The sequence below is a fragment of the Cottoperca gobio genome, chromosome 6, assembly GCF_900634415.1.
Source record: "Cottoperca gobio chromosome 6, fCotGob3.1, whole genome shotgun sequence".
NCBI classification, from domain to species: domain Eukaryota; kingdom Metazoa; phylum Chordata; class Actinopteri; order Perciformes; family Bovichtidae; genus Cottoperca; species Cottoperca gobio.
The window spans coordinates 7,541,998-7,565,188 of NC_041360.1; the positions used below are offsets into that span (position 1 = coordinate 7,541,998).

The window sequence follows — 23,191 nt, forward strand, 5'->3', positions numbered from 1 at the left end:
TGACCTTATAAGTCATTATAAAATACTTTATAATGTGTGATTATTGCTATTAAACATTATGATTATCAATGAGTGCTTATAACTTTAAATATACAGTGCTATAAACAGATTATTATGCATTATACATATGTTTATAATGAATTATAGACATGGGCACCAATTTTATTCATTTAAAAACCTTGTTTTGGTAATTGAAAAAAGAAAGCTGCAAGCTAAATAGACACAAACAGTCTTACTTACAGAATAAATCCAAATAGATGGACGGTCCAATGTTTGGATTCTTCGAGCATCTATTTGGCAACAGCTCAATAAAAAAAGAAATAATAAAGGCATTAGAATGCATGAAAGACACAGACTCTGACTGAAATGTGTTCTCTTTTCTTTCCTTTTCTCAATCTACCTTTCAGTCTTTCTTCTTCTGTCTGATCGAGTTTATTCACGCAAACACCCACTAGATGTACACATGCTCACACATCACTTCAAACAGCTATTACTGCCTCTCCCCCAGCCTCTCCCCCTCTTACCCTCTTCAGCAAATATCAGATGTAGTGGCCCTCTCCATCTCTATATATCAGATGCACTGTGGATTCTTGAGGCGGTATTGATTTCCACCAGAGGTGACATTTACTATGTGCTCTGCTAAGTCATTGCCTAATCACCTGACTGCTCCTTCACACTTGAACTGAATCAAATGTCAAACCCTCAGAAGATGAGCTGACCCATTACTGCTCCCCCCGCTTGAGTATGAGTTGACCGACATCAACAATAGCCACCAGAAGCCACGCAGACGTGTCCTGTAGTCACCCGCCCCTCTCATTTTAATCAGTAAAATGATAGTAGTATAGATTGTTTTCCAAATATTTAAGTACAACAAAGCTCTTTTATTATTTCGACTCTTTCTTTCTTGCAATCTCTCTTTATTGCTGAGAATGGACCTTATAGTTGCAAAGCATTATCTTAATGCTGGAGGAACAGTGTATGGATCTCTTCTCCTCATTGAGTATTCCTTGGCTGCACTTAGAGAGCTAACATAAACCTAAAGACCTGCACTCCAAGTGGTTGTCAATAGATAGCTGTATTTATTTCCCTCTCATGCAAACTGATCTATATGCAACAATCCCCCACGTCTTTTTCTCCCTCCTTCAAGGCTCTTTTCTTCTTTGTGTCTTTCTCTATATTTAAATAGAATTCCCAACCAGGGCTACTTGTACTTATTCTGCCGTTGTACATTCGTATATTTGGTCGCCTGTAACACCTGAAGAAAGTTATGATTGAGTGTATGAGAAAACTAGTTAGCAAATACGTAGACGTAGAAATGTCAGCTAAAAGAACCGGAAAGGGGATTAAAATAACAATTAATGGATAAATACTTGAAGTACATGGCTAAAAGTATTAACAGTTTAAAGATCTTAAAGTAGGTTTATCATTAAATGATATATAACTCAAATAAATGGATAAACAGTTGAAATAGATAATGGATAAATGGTTAAAATAGTTGACTCAAAGTAATGGATACATGGTTGAAATGTCCAGCTGCTGTTCAAGTGGTAGCAGAACAACAGTCAGAAATAATACATTAAAGGGGAAATATGATGCCAAGTGGAAATGTGCACTCTAAGTTTATTTATGTCCGACCATATTGTATCCAAATGATCCCGCTATCTGACATTTATCCTCTGGATTACAGGCCTATTTGCAGTCCGCCTCTCTGCTCTCTCTCACTTTGCCCACACATCCTGCTAAATGCTTACAGATTTATTTATCTTTTTGGCTCTGTGTCGATCATCTCATTAAGCTGCTACACAATACACAATTTTCTGCGGGTCCATCTTTGCTCGAGCATGATAATTGATCCTGCTGGATAGATTGTTTTCGTACAACCAAGGCTCTTTGTTTCGCCCAGACCGGACCATAGTAATCCTTCTATGTAGCGCACAGCTCTGGCAAAGTCACACTGAGCCAATCACTGCAGAACAATGATGCCTTCACAGACACATCAAACAGGCAAGACACTAAAGCTGAAACACACAGAAATCAATTAATGTCTCTCATTGGACCCCTCAGGAGAAAACACGTTTTGAAGTCCAGGAAGCGATGATTTGTGTCGGACACACATCTTTTTCTGTGTATGTTTTGCCGTGAGTTTGTTGGCGTACACCTAGCAGTCCTGCTCCTGATCACTATCTGCACTGAGGATTCTCAGTGAGCATTTCTATGCCAAGCTAACCTTTCTTTTTTTCGTTTGTCTAATGGAGAATTAGGCCACATTTGTTTTTTGTCTTCAATTCATTATGCACATTTTGTTCAATATTGCCAGAAAAAACACTTAATAAGAAGCCATTAAATCAGGAACAAAAACAGGAGAGTGAAATATTGCATTTACATTCGCCAGGTGGCCAGAAAACTGACTCATAATGATGTTGCTCTGTCACTGTTGGTTGTGTGAATAAGCAACTGTTTGGTAACAATTTTGCCAAATCATCTTAAAATGTTCCATTCCCCACCCAATGGCCAAAACATCCGTTATAGCAGCTTCAGGAACAACGGCTACAAGCGACTCAAGGTCATCAGGATTGCATAAAAAATCAGACTCGACAGATTATTAGATACAAACAAGGTCTTCAGACTACAGCTCATATGTTTATCAGACTACAGCTCACATGTTTATCAGACTACAGCTCACATGTTTATCAGACTACATCTCACATGTTTATCAGACTACATGTTTACACACAGATTGCCTTAAAAGAGAAACTGGTATACATATACTCATGTGTTGTTCACCTAGAAAAAGATGTGAATGTTTATATTCATTAAACACTAATCCATGTGTGCTGAAAACTTAAATCTCACTATACATAAAACAGCTGACGAGCTTAAACGCATATATGAATCAGATCCTTTCATGTGTGATGTATGCGGTTTTGGGCATTAAAGCAAAACAAGTGTACAGAAACATGTATGCACACAGACAAAAAACAAAAGCCTAAAGAAAGCCCTGATACAGATCTTCTTCTGTAACTGAATGCCGACACAATGTGCCTCTCCGTCCTTTGAGATTGTACTTTCATTCATTCTTCTTCTTGTGTAAAAGGGATTTGTTCGAGCGGTAAACATATGGACATTGTTGATAAAGTGCCTCAATTCATTCTGCTAGACTGGAATGATATGACCTTCATATGTCTAATACAGTTTTACATGCTTTCCTGATGGAGAATATTGCTCGCAATAATAAGTTTCCCTATGCTAACAACATTGTCATTAGCATTGCGATGCCTTAATGCTTTCACTCTCCCACTGTGAGTCACTGGGCTTTATTGTAATTTCTCTGCCTTAATGGACATTAAAATAGCTGTTCATGTTGTTGAGTCCCGCTGAGAGATGTGCGTTGTGTGTTTGCAGGTACCCACTTCTGCGTGTACGTGTGCGTGTGCATATGGTAATGCCTTTTTCTGTGTTTGCATGTGTGCCTCATGTACCCTTGCCATGCCGAAGGACCTCCGGCCCTTGATCAAGTTGATCGAGTTTATGGACCAACTAACATTGCATCCCACCATGTCAGGAAGCCTTGTGACTGAATTTAATTACCAGTTTGACACCCACAAGAAAAGCACAAAGTCCCCTGGGTGCAGTGATTACCTTGCAGGGACATTACATGTAATGACCTCTGTGGCTGAACGTCTGCCAAAGCTTGTTCATCACGCAGACAGATCTCCACAGACAGGCCAGACGCTGCTGTGTGAAAGTCTTGTAACTTACATGATGTGTCCTATAACTGTATATATATATATTTCACATGGTCTGTAATTTTGATTTTATTCCCATTAACTCTGATGAAACTTAAAGGTTTCATGAAGGGGAATAGCCATACGTCATTGTTATATAGTTGTTAACTTGTTTTTAAATATATACTTTGGTGATATTGACATAATGACAATTACCATCTAATAATAGACAAGTGAAATGGAAAGGCCTTAGCAAAAGTGTCCTTTTGTCTTGCACTTAAACAGCCCATTGACAAAGAATATGCTTTTGAGTGATTCTTGCGCACTTGGCACTGTGGGTAATTGAAGAGTCATATATATCGATCTCAGTTAGATTCCTTGAGATGGTATTTCCTCTTGTCTCAATGAAATGATCTATCAACATTGTGAACAACTCCATCTTATTCTTCATTAGGCGAATATGTAAGTGTGTTATATATTATATATATATATATATATATATATATATATATATATATATATATATATATATATGTGGTGGACAGCATCCAATTAGTATGTGCCTCATCAATGCACTCTTCATATACCTTGGGGAGTTTGCTAGAGGAGGGGTCCAGAGATACGAGGATGAGCAGGTGGGATGTCACTGGTTGACACAGATGACAGATGGCTCAGGTTGGCAGATACGTATCACGTATGCCATACTGTACAGTGTATCTAATTACAGAAACCACTGTGTTAGGATAATCCAGAAAATGTTGCTTGAATTTTTTATGAAACCACAATATTTATTTAGAGAAACAGAATGTTCACATCTTGATGTTTCAGTACTTCTGATGTACATGTGATTTTGCGCAATCACTGGAGAATAACTGGACAGGAGTGAGAGGGCAATTTGATGTCATACATTTGACTGTAAGGCAGTAAATGCCCCCTATCCCCCCAGTCCAATATGGACACTTGTTCACAATGTTGATAGATGTGTTAATGATCTGTGGGTTCGTTCACCTCCTTACTCTCTGCTTCCTTACACTGTTTCACTAATCATTTCCCAGCACACAATGCCAAATGGACCTAGGGATTATGGACAGGGGTGTTTTCAGAAAAACATTTGGTTTTGTCAGGTGTACTAAAATCATCAATTATCTCCAGCATGTCTGTCAATTTTTGCAACTGTGACTGTAAAGTGGTTCTGTGGATAGTATAATGCTCTAACAGTAGCTATTGCCAATACGCAGAAAATATGATGTAACCTACGTCTTGACCCTTGTTTGTTCTCTCCTCAGAAGCCTCTATATCATTACTCCAGCCAATGCTGGCAGTCATGAGGCTTGTGTTAAGGCGCTCACATCACAATAAACAGGATTGACGCGGCGCCATTTCTCATTCAGAATAAGGCCATGTCCTCTTTGCTTCATGCAAAAAAGATGCTCTGGTGAGACACAAGGGTTACTGGCTAAAAATAACCACAAATTGTGTTGGACACAAATGTGTTTCAGTGCTTCACTATGGAGTTACGCTTATGGAGTGCTGTGTTACCAAGCAAGAGGTTTAGTCTTTCAATGAGAGGGCAACCTCCGTGTTGGCCAATAAAATGCATGCAAGCGCAAATTCCTGATTAATTTTGATATAAACAATGTTTACCTGGTGATCGTCTCAATGAAAGATAGAATGATTCTCACTGTGAAAACCTCCTGAGTTATAACTGTGACTCATAATACTTGATTAGAATGCTCGTATTATAATAAACCACTGTGCAGTATGTTGGTGTCTGATTCATCTACAAACACATTAATCCACTAACGCAGCCCCTGCATTGTTTTTTAACCCAGGGGTGTTTTTCGTCTGAACGCCTACTTATGCATGCAGCCCGAAGTGAGGTGTTTGTAGCAGAGCAGGCTTGCCTACAATAGATATGTTATGTAAAATGAAGCAAGCTAATTAGCCCCGGGCACAGAACACACACATTATAAGTGCCCGGAAATTAGACTGGACCTTTATTTTGATGCTGGGCATAAGCTCTGTGGCTTTATGGTTGTTAGCGGTAATGCTAATACCTTGGCCAGTTTAATAGTACCATGTTGCTTCAACTATGGTTGGTTGCGCCAATATGCTCTTGTGGCTTCATGTTTTAACAAGTAATTGTAACTTTTCAGATTTTTCGCAGCTCTTTCAGAGAACTGTTAATCAATACCTGTAATCAGAAACCAGCATCTCTCTCTCCCTTCCCTCTTGGAGTACAGGGCTGACGTTTTAGCCTGGAATTATAACCGACAGCTTACAAAATATTTTTGACCTGAACTTGATCCGACAGACTATGTTAGATCTACATCTGAAGAAAATGTGATGTATTGTAAATCGTTTTGACAATTGACCACGGAGCATGCTGTCATCCTTGCTATCTTATGAACCTAGTCAAAAACGCAGCTGCATTTGTAAACGGGTCATGGTCATGTCATTTTTAACAAAAGGATTCTGAAAGAAACAGCATGGGACACATATCCTTGAATTAATGCATCACATATTTGCATACAATCTGAGTTGGTATTTTTGCTTTGCTGTGTATCTGCACCCACCAAGAGTTTAGTCTTTATCAAAGAAAGCAACAACACTTGACAGTCTGTTTCCATGGGAACTCCCACCCTTTCAAAAGTGGGGTTAAAGTGCTTTTTTACCATGCATAATTTTTGTTAATTGAATAAATGTAATTTGTAGAGAAAATGGTTCATTGAAAAGTAGAAAGACAGCTTTTAGTCTGTTTTAATTTGAATTGTAAAGTTTTAAAAGACATCTTGACCGTCCTTTCACAGTGTTAAGGAACACAAAGAGGAGCTATTGAACGCATTTTATATTTATTTTATCTAACCTGAATTAAGTCATTGTTGTCTTTTATGTAACGTCAGTGTAAACCTGATCCGCCCATAATCAAACAAAATCATGGGTCTAGATAATAATAATAATAATGGGTCAGAGTTGCTTTTGGCTCTGAAACAAGTATCTCTTTGTAATTTATTTTTAATCACATGTAAGTATTTACATAGAACACATATGCATGTGATGAATTAAACATGATATCTCTGATTTCAAAAAAGTTATATAAATGCTTTTGATTAAGAGCTTTTATTGTCACTGTACAGAATACCACAAAATTAGTTCAATTAAAAAACAAAACAACTTCAGCACCCACAGTTGATAGCATATAGTTCTAAAATAACGAGTACAATAAATAAATACAATGTCATTTTGCACTAAAATAATATTATTTATTGCACAAGATTGAATGTACATAGTGCACTAGTATGAATAAATGTAATTATTGACCTAGTATGTATTGAAATTATTGCACTACAATAAATATAATTATTGCACACATTGCAGTATGTTTGCCCTTGTCACCTCATGTTGTTTATTTAGGATTAATGAGGATTAGGTCTTGAGAAGGAAAACATATTTGTTTAGTTATTCTATCTCCCTGCCTGTGCCTGTCAACTGTGTGTTCATGTGTATTAATGTGACCTGTGTTTTGTTCTGTGTGTTGCAGGTTGCCCGTGTGGGTGGTCAAGAGGATGGAGGCCATGAGGGCTGTGTACCTGGCTTCCAGGTCAAACACTACCAGGTGGCGTTCAGTGGAGCTTTCCAGAAAGGCCAGGCACTCATACAAGGTCAGTGAGAGCAGACAGAAAATAACATTTATAAATGTTACTTTATTTCTCAGTTTGCTCTGTTGCTCCCACTCTCTATCTTACATTCTGGCATTCAGCAACACAAATCTACATGTGTTGTCGTATAAACCCTCAGTCTGCCTGCCTGGCTCCTGAGGATTTAAATTTCAGCATATCCAGTGGAGCTGAGCGGGGAAAAGCCAAACTCCCTCCAGGTCAAGGTGGTGTGTGTGTGTGTGTGTGTGTGTGTGTGTGTGTGTGTGCGTGTGCGTGTGCGTGTGCGTGTGCGTGTGCGTGCGCGTGCATGTCTGTGCGTGTGCGTGTGTGCGTGCGTGTGTGTGTGTAGGTCGTTATGTTATTCACATTCATTAGAATTCATGTGAATTTTTGTTACAAACAGAAAATATAACTGGTTGTGTCTTTGCCCCACAAAGACAACAACATAATTTGTGCAAATTAATTATTCTCCTTGATTGGATGATATTGACAAAAGTATTTTCTTTTGTTCCTTCCTTGGAGACAGCTTTGGGCTGCTCAGTTAAGCGTGCGTGTAATGTGTGCTCAAATGCATGTGTGTCTGCCTTGTGACTATTTCTTGCTGGAGCGTTTCAGTCCCGGTGCACAAACTACCATGCTCAGAGTCGCCTTCCGGAGAAGTCACTCAGTCCGCTACAGCCTCAGAGTTGTACTTTCTTTTTTAATGCAGAAATGTGTGTTTGTTCTCAGCAGGTTTAAAGTCAAAACATTAAAGCTTTCAGACAGCGTTGAGAAGAAGGTCGCGAGGGTTCACTGCGGAGTGGTCTCTGTTGTGCAGACTCAGTTCTATCTCTGAGACCCGTGGGGAGGCAGCCTCGTCCCCCTTTTGTAACTGCAGCGGCCGGCCATATTCCCCGCAGACTCTTGCATTGCAAAACTCCAGTCCAGTCTCAACTCCATATCGCTGCTCCAATTTATTGGTCCAGTCTGTTCCTCTGGGACCCTCCGGCAATGCCTCTCTGCACAGCTCCACTCTGTCTACACAGTGATCAGCAATAATGTGTGCTGGCTAGCAGTCTGCTCCTCAGGGGTTGTGAGTTATGGCTGCCGGCACGTCTCTCCACAGAGATCGTCATGGTGCAGCCAGCATTACGTTAGTTTTACCACAAAGCGAAGAGAAGTTTCACTAATTAATTTGCTCAATATTTAATTTGCTTTGTTGTTGTTTTATGTGTACAATATGATGACATATGATGGTAATATGTAAATTATAAAGGGAATAATGTATAGCTTGTCAAAACAGTCTGTCATATATTGTGGAGCTTGTTTCTATTCTCTGCCACTTCTTTATTTCATCATCTCCACATTGGTTAGAATATTCTTGCCCGCATCAGTAACATGCTCATAATGCGCTGTATCTATATACACAGGAGTAACACGTTTACTTCTTTTGTGGCTGGAGTGTCGTGCAGTGCCTGCAGAGGTGTTCTTATAAAGTACAAACATTATTTTAAGTCTCACTACACTGACACACGGCGTTTCTAACTGAAAATACATAATTTCCCACCTAGACAGCAAAACATGACAATTCTGAGCTTTTGTTTTTTCTTCAATCTCCTCTTTCTACTTTTTTTGGCTTCATTGTGTTTGATTCGGTCAACCAGTGAGGCATTTTGTCATCTGGAGGTTCAGTGGTGCGTGTAGTGGGAGACAGAACTCAGTTCTGCTTTAGCGCTCTGCTCCGGGACAACAGAGTGGTTCTATTACCTTGAATATGCTCCTGTCAGCAGAAACACCTCTCACCATGGGGGGTCCCACTGCTCACAAGTTATGGACAGAAGCATAGGCATGCCAGCGCTCACACACATGCAGTACAAACATAAATGTATGTGCTTGCTTAGCATGGATTTTCAAGACACGCACATAGATGAAAGCTTGCATATTTACCGTGTTGTGTTGTTGATTTATAGCTTAGCTGCACAACAGAAACACAATATGGTTTTTGATCATTTTAAGTGTCTTAAAAATTCAAAGCACTTGCACGAACACAATGCCTCAGCAGGTACCGAAGCTGAACCGCATGTCGGAAAACAATAAGGCCAACAGCATGATAAAGCAAACTACAAAGGAGACAAATAAGGCACATGATTTCAGCATTCCACTTGAAAGATGTGCGATTGCTCTCTATGATTATGTATTTTCTTTAATACTTGGATGGATCAATCAATTGCAAGTGCATTAAAGTGAAATAACAGTATGAGTGTGTGTGAGGGTTTTTTTGTGCATTACTTGTGTGTTATTTCAAAGAAAAGTGAAAGGCAACGGCAGTTATTATGCCAAATAATTGTTTGCGTTCACCAATATGGATTTCAGAAAGAGCGTTGATGCTATTTTACTGTCCGTTTTGTAAAATTTGAACAAATTGTGTGAGTTTGAGCGTGATTCATACTGAGAGCCACAGGCTGTAGGCAGGCCCAGTGACACATGCAGATTAATGTAAATTCTGCTCAGCCCTGTGCCACCTGCTGTGAACCTCCCTGTGTAATTACCAGCAGAGGGGCGGTCTGTTAGCGAGATACCTGTTGGCGCAGACCCGGGTTCATGGACATCCATCTCGTCTAATGGCCATATCTGAGAAACTAACGCATACGGTGTGCAAACATTCACTCTTTCTCTGGTTTCCCCACTCGCGGTGCTCCTCCTGCTATGTTGGTCACTCTATCTTGTACATTTCCTTTCTCTTGGTTTTGCTACTTGTCTTTCGTTTGTCCTCCGTTGACGCCACCTCTCCCCTTGCTCAGCTGGTCACTGCTTATATGAAAAATTCATGCATGCGAAAATAGAAATGTGCTTTTCTCTGCAAATGGAAAATGGCGTCTTTCTGCTTCTCAACTCACGACCTCAGACGACTCATAGTTTCAAACAGTAAGAATGTATAAACCAATGTACAGACATGTGTTCATGTGCACAGGCAGCACGTTTATAATACATGGACTTCATGGGACACGGTTCGCTCCATCTCTAACCCGGCTAGGTTGTAAGATTGAACTGTCAATGCTGTCATCTTTCATTCAGTGAAAAGGATCCAATGCAAACTTGAGGTTAACAATTCATCCCTTTTCTCATTTTGCTACTGAAACGTTCAATGTTTTTCATATGAACTTCATCACTTTCATCTAAATATATGGATGTGATTTTAAGGTTTACACAAAAAACACTAACTTCTGGACATCTACACTGCAAGATTGAAGTGTTACACATTTAACATTTGACTACAGCTCACTTAAAAAAACATTTTGAACAAAGCAGAAATGCATTTGCAAAATATAAACTGCCTGATAAAAAAGCCTGGGAATTGCTTTTCCACCAAGGAGTTTAGTTTATTCAGGTGTAAAAGAAGTTTGACCCAATGATGAGGACTGCCAATCCTGCTGAATAAGGAATTAAATAAAAAATAGACTCTAATTTATGAAATAACAGTGCTTTTATTCAATAAAATTAAATGCTGACGATTCAACACAAGGCTTTTTCTGTTTCACTACAACTGCATTCTGTAGATGCACAGGAAATACATTTTCTGGAATGGGAGAAATTCCAACGGCGGGCTTCACCTTCACACATTTCATAAAAAGAAATGCTGTATTTCTTTAGGGTGTTCCAAATACCAAACGACGTCTCCACAGGGTTGAGACGCATTATGAAGGCCAGGCGGTGAATGACATTTACCGAAGGATAAATTCGTTTCTCAGTTCTAAAAAGTTACTTGAATACTTCTTTCTCTCAGTGGGTTGTGCCATGATGCAGAGAAATACAGCAACGAGATGTATTGATTTTGAGATGGTGTTATAGCTCACCTTAGTTTTGCAAGCTGTTTGTTTCTTGCCTTGCTGCTGCCTTCTCAAAGGTGGCAGTAAAGTTGATGCAGTTCGCTGTCAGCGACCTGGCAGGCTATCAGAAATAATGATAATTCATATTCATAATATCAGTAATGCTGTTACTGTGCAGAAACTGGACTTATTCATCACCATTTATAGCCAGCAGTATGCCTCTTTCAAGAGGCCATCATAAGAAGACATTATGTCCTGTTAATTAATGCAAACCTTAGGTGGAACTACGGTTTATGGTGTACTGGGGAAGCTATAGGGCATACCACACTGACAGCCAATAAAATGTGGAGAAGAAATGAGAAGAGCCACCTTATCTGTATCCTGCAGAGCAAGACCATGGCTCTGTGAGGCTTCTTCTACAATCCCACCAGCAAACATGATTACTAAAATCACGGCTGCCTTTAGCATTCTCTATAGCATCACTCACATCCCTTAATTAAGCATTCCTTAAGATGTGTCTTAAGGAAATATACGTGAAGGGGGTGGTCTTCTCCAGGCTTGGCATTGCTAGCAGGAAGACTTCCACTTTATATTCGGCTGCAGTCTGTGGACGTGGAGCTCTCCTGGCTGGCACGAAGCCCAAGGCATATTAACTGCTTTGAGCCCCAAAGACCTTCTTTTTGGCACGCTTCTTGTCTCTCGCTTTTTGTTGCCTCCGACTTTATCATCGAGGCAATTTAAAAGTACTTGAATTCAGATATAACCTAGTAGTTTTAGATAAATTGGACAAATGGAACAGCTCTCTCTTCTTTTCTTTTTTTTTCTTTTGCTTCCCGGCTGTGCTTTCTAAGTTTAGGTGATAAAGTTTGCTGTCCTTCCTGCTCGGAGCACACAATAATGTTGTCCAGGGAATTTGATACACAGCAAACACAGCAAACACACACACACACACACACACACACATACACACACACACACACACACACACACACACACACACACACACACACACACACACACACACACACACACACACACACTCAGGAAATATTTATCTTTCATCAAATACTTCATCATGCAGCATATGAAAGGGGAGTTTTGTGATCTGTTTGAAAGGTTGCTTACTTCCTCTGCTGCACTTCAATCACATGTATATGTTGCTCATGCAGATACCTGCTTTTATTCTCTAGTCAGCCCACTAAATTCATTACTGACTGCAATCTGTTTTCAACCAGTGCATCCCCTAAACCCTTTTGCAATGTCATTGAGTACCTAATTATTTCCCCTCTGTTACATGTAGCTATCAGATGCCCCCCAGTAAAAGAGGTCTAGCAAGAATACAGACATTATATTTATCAATTAGCATAGAAAGAGCATATTTTATCAGTCTGTTTATTGATGTTGCTCAATAAAATGCCATTGTGTTTGGGGCATACTAGCCAAATGTGTTTTTTTTCTAGTGGTATTTGCATAAACTAAAGTATGGCTTTGGACAGTCTACCTTTACTGTGAGTTAAGGAAAGCTATGTCCCACACATTGTTGCCCTACTTATTAATTGTGGCAATGTAACCTGCCCTACACTAACCTCAACCAACCACCACCCACATTCAGTGCCACCGCAAGCATCCAGCTACTACGCTTCCACAGTCATCCAGAGACAGCGGGATGCATGGATTGATGTTCTCCCTCGCTTCTCTCTGCATGGCAGGGTGCATATCCTGATCATGCCACTCTCACGCCTGTAATGGAGCAGCATTTATTACCTTCTGTAGCCGGAGTCACCGAAACCTGCAGCTTCTTTTCCGGTGTATTTTTAATTTGACCATAAATCAAGGTGTGCTTTTGACAAATGACTGTAATTACAGGAAAGGCCATTACTGGTATGGGTATGCAAGTGTGTTGTGTGTGTGTGTGTGTGTGTGTGTGCAAACTGGTATGTGAGTTTGCGGGCGTGTGTTTCTACATAAGATATATTTGGGAGTCTAAGCTCTGTATGTACAATATGTACCATGGGCATAGTATTTGTTTGTGACTGGTGATACTGCGTGTATGGAGTGAACCAAGGTATACAGTAGACAAAATCCATGTTTGTCCCTGGTGCACCTGGCTCACAGATACATTCAATCTTATATGGGTCAACTTGTGAATGGAAGCTGCTGGTAGACGGTAGTTAGGAGGGCTGGGGTGCAGGAGGGAGGGAATGATGTCCCAGAAAAAGGAGAGTAAATGGTAGAGGAGAGAAGAGCGAGTGGAGCGTAAAGCGGAAGTGGCAGCAAATCCTTTTATGGAAAATCATCAGTGACAAAAGAAAATGCCATGAGGATTCTTAAATACAATAAGGAACAGTTACCTCATATCTCGGCTGCTCTATGGCTCTTTTATATTAAAATAATTTATAGTGAAATGATGTAGCTGAATTAATTATATTTTGAATAACATATATATAAATATACTGTATATGGGGTGATTAACAATGTCTTTCATTTCATACAATATGTATTTCATGAAACATTTGTATAAACAATGTAACTTTGAAGTGGTTTATGTGGTTAAAACAAGTGTTATGAGGTGGGAACTACTGCATGGTTTTATATTTAGCAGGGTCGTGAAATTGTTTGTAGATAAAGCAATTCAATATTTAATATATATTTATTATATATATTTTTTGCCTTGCGCATTCACATTCCCTCCTCCACTGTACTTCGCGAAGGGCGGTGACACACACCTACAGTCAGAGACAGAGTGGAGGAAAAGAGAGGGGTGAACAAAAATAAATTTGCGCCACGCACGCCCCCCTTGTCGCACAGACGTCTTCAAGCCTCTTCTATACAATATATACAGTAGGGGGTCTCTGCTCCACGCTACACCAGTTTGGGGGTCCTTGGCCTGAAAAATGTTGAAGACCCCTGATCTGATTTACTGGTTCCACCTTGACTAACCGTAGTATTTGTACAAAGCTCACAGTCTGTTTTATAGAGCTTTATAGTGCGTTTTCACTCAAAACATCTGCCTGCTGCAAACCAAAAACGATGTTGTGAGAGTGAATCAAAACAGTTGAGTTGTGGGCCGGAAAAACCAAAAGAACGAAATATGCTCCGTGGCGCTAAAGGCTCATGGAGTTGGGTAATTATTACTGATGATTCAAGCCAAACCTTTCACAAACACAATCATTTGACCATTGATAATACAGAAATATTGATAATAACCGCTTTTTAATAGCCAATTTCTCAACAGGAAGAAACCCCAACCCCCATTGTTTCAGTTTTTTGCCATCAATCTGACTACATTAGGTGACTTAATTGATGGTACTTTAAAGGATTATAGTTACCGTATTAACTTTCATCTTGTATGACATTCATATGGATAACTCACCTTTTTGTCAGCACATCTGCTGCTTGCTGTGAATTGGCATCTTGATCCACTGGCACACACACACACACACACACACACACACACACACACACACACACACGCACCAGCAGCACTGAGAGGTTCCCTGTAGAGCCTGCAATCACAGGGCATCAGGGGCACAGGGACCGTAGTGCCAAGACCCCATCTGCAATCATTGTGCAATTGGCAATCGTTTGATAGACTATCTCTCTTTATCTCTCTTTCTCTTTCTTTCTCTTTCTATCTCTTTCTTTCTTTCTCTTTCTTTCTCTTTCTGTCCTCTGTCTCTCCCGCTTTCTCTTCCCGTCTTACAACTGTGAAGAAGATCACTCTTGCTTCCTTCTTATACTCGTGTTTCGTCTCTGCTTAACCTACTTAACAGGAAATAAATTTACATTTCTGATGCAAATGGTATCTGCTAGTCGGTCTAACAAACATCATTCACAGCACTCCTGGAATGGAAAATAAACTCCACATGTTTAATTCAATGCAGGCTGTTCACTAAGAGGGTGTTCATCAATTAGTAACATGATGTTTTTAATTGCAGCTTTGAAGGACTTTAGGGAGCAGGTTTTGGCAAGCAGATAGGAACTGTCAAGATTAATATTACATTATTCTGACCAGACGTTGGCACATCTTGATTGTGAAAGAAATTGATGGCCTGAAATGATCATAGACCGCAGTCAATCAGAGCAGTTTACATCAGCTGGGAACCCACTCAGTAACATCTTCGCAGTTTTTTATAAGCTGCTTCGTTCGTGCTTCATCATCAGTGGCACATTCATCAGCTGCTTGGCTACCGACTGACTAGAAACATCCAATCATATTCATACAGGTGCGCACCATGGCTTTTACTACATTACTCTTCTCACTATTACTCTGCTTATATGTTGATGAACCCAGCCTCCTCAAGCTTTGGACAATTGTGATCTAACTTATATATAAAATGCTCATGTACATATTTCTTAAAAGTAGTTATCCCAGCAGTATCTTCATTTCCGCTCTGATTCTTTGAGAGTTATAACTATTTGCATAAGATGGTGAATTTGTTTATGTTCTGTCTCTGGTTGAACTGGTCTCGGGTTCCCTTTCAATTCAACGTTCAGTAGTTGCTTTGTCCATCCTTTGCCTACTGCCATGCAGCTGTGCGCGACTGTAGTCTGACTGGAATCAATTCCACAATTGTTTGCAGGATTTGAGAATCTTTATTCTTCCCTTTTCAAATAATTCACCAACAAGTCAGTGGGGTTTGGGGGCGAATGAGAGAAAGCCACAAGAGTCACTAGTCCTGACTGTTTCTTAGATACCAAACACGCCTGGCATTCCTTTGATGCCTGTTTAGAGTTAACTGTCCTGCGTGAGGACGAGTCCTTTTCTACACAACTGTAAGCCAGATGGGATGGCAAGCCACTGCAAAAATAAAGTGGTAATTCTCTTTTGTCATTGGGGACATTTCCAAGGTAGAATATTTTTCTATAACAGTAATTAAATGGAGGTTTTATGAACTGTTGCATTTACTCCTCATAAAAGCTCTATAACAGCATTTTAGTGTTTAACTGTTTCTTCTAGTCTTCCAGACGGAAGTTTTGATATTGTTTGGACCATACTAAATGTTCTAAATTGTTTTCAGTACAGCATTATCTTGGATGTGGATGGTCTCACTCCCAGGGCGGCAAATACCATCGCTTGGGCAATGGCAGTCAGCTAATTGATATGACCCACAAGGCACCCTTTAGTGCAGGGGTTCTCAACGGAGGCGGCAGAGGATGTTGGGGGGCGCTGGAAGCAATATTTTAGAAAGGGGGGCGTTCACGTGTCTTTGGGGGGCATCTGTGTGTACGTCCCGCGAGGTAATTCATAAACGCACGCAAAGAAATCTACTCCAAAAAAATGTATCCAAATCTAGTCAGATATAGAATATAACCGGCAACTGATTGTTTTTCCTGGCCAAGATCAGGGTCCTTGAACACAACACGAGCGGAACGTGTCATCATGTGGTCACGCCATGTCAAAAACTTCAATATTAAACGAGACGGTCATTGACATCAGCGAACGCAGCATGGAGTGTAACTAAGAGGAAGGTGGATGCGGAATGTTCCAGGAGAAATGGACGAACGATTATTTCTTTGTGGAAGTAAAAGGCCAGTGTGTAGTTTGTACGGACGCGCTTGCGGTCATGAAAAAGGCTCTCGAGCTGCATTACAGCACGAAACATGCCAAACTGCACGAGCTGAAAGGACGAGTGCGTTTGGATAAAGTTAACATTGTTTGTTTTTAGACTTCTATTTTTATTTTGCTGAGCGATAAAGTGCTGCTTGAAAAACAACAAACAAGCACCGTCCCCCTCAGCCACCACTGCTCGAAAGCATTAATGTTATTCCAAAGATACACCATGAATAAAACTAATCTGAATTAATAATAAAACATACCACTCTGGTCGGGACATGGACCAGCAGACTTGTTTCTTTGTGCTCGTTTATTGTTGGATCACTTAAGAGTGCAAATTGTTTCACATTTCTGAGGCTGCTGTGTTTAACACCATTACAGTTTGAATGTGTGACCCTGATTGGCTGCAGTCTATGACACCGATTAAAGTTTGAATCTCAAACTTCTTACCGTTGCATTTGTTTAATACTCCTTAATAAAATGTCTTTGTTTGCTCCCTGCGTACATGGTGTATCAGGGCAATTGAAGGTAAAAACAACAAAACATTTGTTTAATAATATAATATCTATTATTATTTTGGAATTTTATTATGTAACTTCAATCTCAGAGAATTTGAGTTTTTTATAATAACAGACAGCCTAATAACAAGAAAAATATTATATGAATTGAAATACTAAATTAATATAATCAATATGTAATATAAATTATAAATACTAAGAATAATAATTAGAATCCGGCCTGGATGACGCAGCAGAGCAGACACCAAGCGTTTAGCAACGTGAGACGGCACCAACCTCTCACTCAAAGTGGCCACGCCAATAATAATGTGCAACTTTAAGCCTTGATATAATTAAAATGTATGTGTTATATAAAAATTCACCCCCCGTACAGTCATGAATAAGGAAATTAACTATGGAGATAAAAAACGTTTTTTACCAGGCTGTAAACATGTTTATTTCTGCTGTAAAGTTGGCCACTTTAAGATGGGGGTCTATAGAGATTGCTCTCTTTTTGGAGTCAGCAGTTTTAGACACTTCTGCATAGGCTTTACTGCTCAGCCCCAGGGTTTGCCGCTTGGTTAAAACGCTAACCACACATGATAAGATAATACGCAAAATACATACATTATGAGTAGAAAAGAGATCACGTTGCATTACAGGTCTGCATCGTCACTCTTGGAGGGAAATAACCTTTGTACTGCCCCTGGAAACTTTTAATTTTGCTCTGGTGTTGTGCTAGGATAGTTTTTTACAGCCTTTAGGAGATCAATTTGGCCAGACAGCTTCACTGAGTTCTTATAACTCAGTTTAGAACAACTGGATACTACGTCAATAGCACTTTTCTGGTGTGACAGTTTGAGAAACCGATCAGACATGGTTCCATTTCTATAATCATAAGTAAGATTTCATTAGTTTTATTTCTTCTTTTGATAATGGATAGATGGAGAGAACTTGCTCAGGGTAAGGGTTATCAATCAAATATTAGCTTTCATGTTTTATACCCAGTGTTTCTCAGGCAGTGCAACTTATTTGTGGTAGAATTGTAAGGACTGTTTAAAACAGTCATTTATTGTAATTTTACGACACAGTGATGTGCAACAGAATGGAGTTGTTGTACCATTATGCATACAAAGAAAACTGTGGAGGATGAGTTTAGGAGTCTCACAGTCTGAGGAAAGAAGCTAAAAAGATGCTCTGTAGTCTGGTGGTACAGCAGCGGATACTACTGTATCTCTTGTATGGTATTGTCTTCAACTATTCTTTGGATTCTTCGCAGGCACATCTTCTCCCCGATATCACTGTTTCTCGGTAGAGTGGTACCAATGATGTTCTGGACAGATTGTTATCACTCGCTGCAGAGTCCTCCTGTCCTGGACCCTGCACATCCCATGCCAGTTTGTAAAGTTTCCAGTCAGGATGCTTTCTATTGCTCCTCCGTAAAGTTAACAAGAACTTGAAAGGGGAATTTTGCCTTCTTAAGTTTCCTTAAGAAATACAGCCGTTATTGACGGCAAACTTCACAACAGAGTGCTCTTCATGTCATGTGTGAATGGCGTGAACAAGTAGGACTGAGCACACAGCCCTTTGGGAGTCCGGTGTTCAACACTAGAGTTGAGGAGGTGTGACCAAGTCGAATATTCAGTTGTAGAGTTTGGTACTAAAGCGCAGGGTGCTTTGTTTCCATATCAGTTTCGTGGAAGAGATTTTGTTGAATGCTGAGCAGAAATCAACAAACAGCATTCTGTAGCCTTAATTTGATAGTGATTGTAATGATACAACATTGTAATGATGTGCAACAAAGATCAATTATATGCTATATGAGAAGGTTCAGTTATTTTGTATTCATCTTAACTGCACAGCTATTGAACGCCACCAAAATGACATTAAAACAATACAATAGGAAAATTCAGTATAAATTAATTGAACCTTTTAGAATAATGTTTGCTTATGCTCATTGGAGAGTCACTAAAAGTGATTATTCTGTGTGCTTTTCTAGCATTATAAGCAGATTATATTTCATTAGATAATAAGGGTATCACTGGCAATACGTGTGTTCTAGCTCTGTATTTACAGGCTCTGTTGTAGGTAGTGAATGTGTGCGTTCCAGGTGTCTGTATGTGGTTGCATGCGGTTGTTTCCTCCATTTGGAGATATGTTTATTGTCTTTATACATGGCTTTTGTCGGTAGCAGCTGCAGATGACAGACATCAAACGAGCCACAGTTATCTTTCTTTCATTGTCACAAACAAACCATCCACGAGAGTATCTGCACCTCATTATTTTATAGCCCCTCCATGCCTTCCTTGTATATTTTATTTCCATGCACTTCAAAAAGTATTACTCCAATTATGAGCTGGAAAAATCTTTTTTAGTGACAAGACAAGACATACGAAACCGTTTTGTGTTATTTTAAAATACCTGTTCCTTCATGATAAGACCACAGAAATGTGCACCCAGCCGATTCCCTAGTTTTTCAAAAGAATACAGATGTCATTCTGAATTTTAAATGCTGTTCATTTTATATGTTCATGCTCCATCTTTGGGTCAAACCTAACCTACTTAATAACCTGCTTAATAATCTCATTGAAAAGGTGAAGACAGCACACTCAATTTGACGTCCTTTTAAGATTTTATTCTCTTCCTTTTTGTACACCTGTGTGTGTAAACACAAACAGTGCACGGGGTGACATATATTGTCAATATCCTCACTTATCTGTATTTATATCTGTAGTTGTTCAACCAGCAACAGTTTTGTAATTGTATATAAATACATTCAGAAGATAGCAGGGTTTAAAAGTTGTGGCTTAGACTGAAAGAAATCACCCATTTTGTTTGCTTCTTTGTAATATATTGTTATATGAGACTAAGATGTCAAACCATTACTATCATTGTTTTCAGCAACTTATTAAAGATAATATCAATTTTCTATTTTTGATGCCTAGATAAAAATATGTTAAGTTCCTACAATTAATGACGTGAAAGTGCTACAATATTTGTTTTTATAGTTAATTTATCAGTCTATTTACAGACTCTTTTTGTTTTTCCTCAGCTGTCTTCACGCTTCATATTCAGGCGTTTATTAACACATCAAGAAAAGCCTATTAAAATAGTTTTCCGAAAGCTGAGACATACCCAGTCTCTTTTCTTCCTTCTACCTCCACCTCTCTCCGTCACCTCTCCTCTGGGTGCATCACAAATCCAATGAAATAAAACATTTGTCTGAAAGACTTTATTTGTGCTTTCCAGAATGGGGATTCAGGATTGTCCCTGATGGTTTCATTTTGATGTTTTCATTTGTCTGACATTCCTTTCAGCTCATCAAATCAAAGAGTCTGAAATAGTATTGGGTCCGATGAGAGGTCTAAATGAAGGCATTGGTATGACATTTAACGAGGGCAAAACAGAAATAACAATTAAACGGAGCAAACAACAGAATCTTCAACTACACTGAAGTTGTGCAGATGCTCTAAGGCAGACGGTTTATCTTTTGATCCCCCAAATCCGTGACAGTGCACTTTGGACTGCACCAACAAAGGCTAGACCTCAACAAGACCTTCGACCAGACATTTCCAGTGAACTGTGAACTAACTCTCTGAGAAGATAATGATGGCTGCTGTCACAGAAGTGACAGAATTACTTTATGTCAAAAGTTTAGTTCCCACCCATATGCTACTTTCTGTCTTTGGTTCTTGGCCAAGAGCCCAGCATGGCTCCTCTTGAGTGGCCAGAGAAACTGCTGAGTAACTTGGCTGCAGCCTCAGGGGCTCAACCTGGGTGTTACTGGCTTCCTGAAAGCCTATCGATCTGCCTGAATGCTTGAATGCCTTGCTGGGTGCCTGTGCGTTGCTGGATGTTGGCTTGTGTGTGAAATTACGTTTGCTTATGGATTTGTGAGTGTTGGACCATATGGGTGTGTCTGCGCTTATGTGTGTTTGTGTATTTCTATGTGTGTGTCCGTGGCGCGGAGCTGTTTGACTGACAGGTTTTGGTGTTACTGCAGTTGGCAGAAAGTTTTCAGCTTTTTTTCTGCTTGGCTGATAAATGGGTTGGCAAATATCTCCTCCTCTGCTTTGGCCAAAATAATTCTGACATTTAAACCCAAAATGAAGAGTACACAAGCTGTGGAAGTGCTTAAAATTACAACTTAATAATACACTTGGTAAGAGATTATTTGTACCACCAACAGACAACACAGACAAGATGATAAGTTATCATATTAAACATACAAACACATACATACATACATCCATATTCTTTAATCAATAATCATACAATAATTAACCTGATAGGTGTAAATGTGATTTTTTTTTCTGCAGTAGCACATAATGGAAATTACAATTACTGAACTATATGCATTGCTATAATGCTCTATGTTGATGCTGTGAATATATACGTCCCAACTCAGCCCAACTTCTGCCCATGTGGAAAATATGATAAGTAGGGATGAGATGACGTTAGAGTGCAGAAGGCCACACTGGCTCCAAATACTGTACAAGAAACGTGACAGAGCTTAGTAGTTACCTGGGGCAGAGGCATATCAGTGATGTGAAAGACTTATACTTCACATGTAGTGTGTGTGTCTCACGTTCTGAATTTAATAATAATAACCTAATTATATTGTTAGTATTAACAAATCATCATAATCATGTCTAGATAGAACAAAGAAACGCAATGAAATGTCAGTAAATCCCTGAAGCAAAATCTGCAGCACTGCAGACTTGAGGAAAGTGTGTCTGAAAAGCACAAGAAGCCCTCGCGGCAGCCCTCGAGCACTTTGACAGCAGGACAGCCCTGAGCCCTGCTGGACTCTCTAGGAAGAGCGTCAAGGTCTGTAAGTGTTGACATTGGGACCGGGCCATAGACGTGCATCAATTAACATGTAAATCAACCTCAAACTATAAACTTTTACATTTATTCTATATAGTCTTTAAGGGGGTTGTCTGTTGTCAGCATGAGGAAAAAGCCGAAACAAAATGAAATATTTATAGCTCCAGTACAGTCAACAGAGTGCACATCACTGCTGCGGTAGTCAACGAGTGGTCACTGAGACTCTTTCTATACCTCGGAGCTTCTGTGGCACCAGATGGTCAGTCAATTGTAATCATACGTTTCACAGGACATGACATTTTTGACCTCTAAAAATGTATTTATTTTGGCTCGGAGTTCAAAACGGTTATTTAAGGGCTGATTTTCAAACAGTGTGACAAACAACAAACCAATTTAAAACATTATCCTGCGTCCCCTCGGGACATTTGTCATCTCTTCATAGCCACTGATGTATCCATATCCATCACCGTGTCATGCCTCAGTGACTGGTTGTCTGGCGGGTTTGTGATACATTAATGGAATAGTAGTCCATATTTTTTGGCTGAGATGACTGACAGTGTCACTAGAAGTCTGGCAGTGTAGTTCGAGGTCATTGGGTTTATCACACTGGCTGCGATGAATGACTAGATCTTTATTTGTCTTATTTGCTGATTTGTTGCACTGAATATTATCTCTTAATATCTGTTTTAGTAATGATGCACGGTTACTACAAAGCTCTGCATCAGATCGACCGCTTTGTTATCTATCTTACTTACTATCAACACTTTGCTCGGCAACTGACAAACAAACACACAGTCTGATTGAAGTTTGTTCCTGTGCTTGAATAAACCTCACTCCCTTCCTTCAAATCTGTGGCTGTGGTTAACCTTGTCAAGCAAAGCTTCAGGGGATCTCAATTGCATAGATACGCTGATACATTTTCATTTATATTTCAATGTAAAAACCGGGTGAGAAGTGCTATGATGGTTTTTTGAAATAGGAATTTAAATTAATTCATATTTAAGCAGGTATAACCTTGAAACAGGCAACTTCAAAGACCAAGCCTTTAGGCCTAAACATTTCCAGTGTACGTGGAGACAGCAGGATGTTTACTGTTGCTGTCAGAGTTATGTATGCA

General features: G+C 39.6%; 1 protein-coding gene across 1 annotated transcript in view; it reads left to right on the top strand.

The window, feature by feature from the left end:
- Positions 1 to 23,191, top strand: part of cdh13 (cadherin 13, H-cadherin (heart)) — a 320,149-nt gene that overhangs the window by 81,618 nt on the left and 215,340 nt on the right. The window contains exon 2 of the mRNA XM_029434516.1: positions 7,267 to 7,387. Coding sequence (XP_029290376.1) covers positions 7,267 to 7,387 — 121 coding nt within the window. The remainder of the gene's footprint in view (positions 1 to 7,266; positions 7,388 to 23,191) is intronic.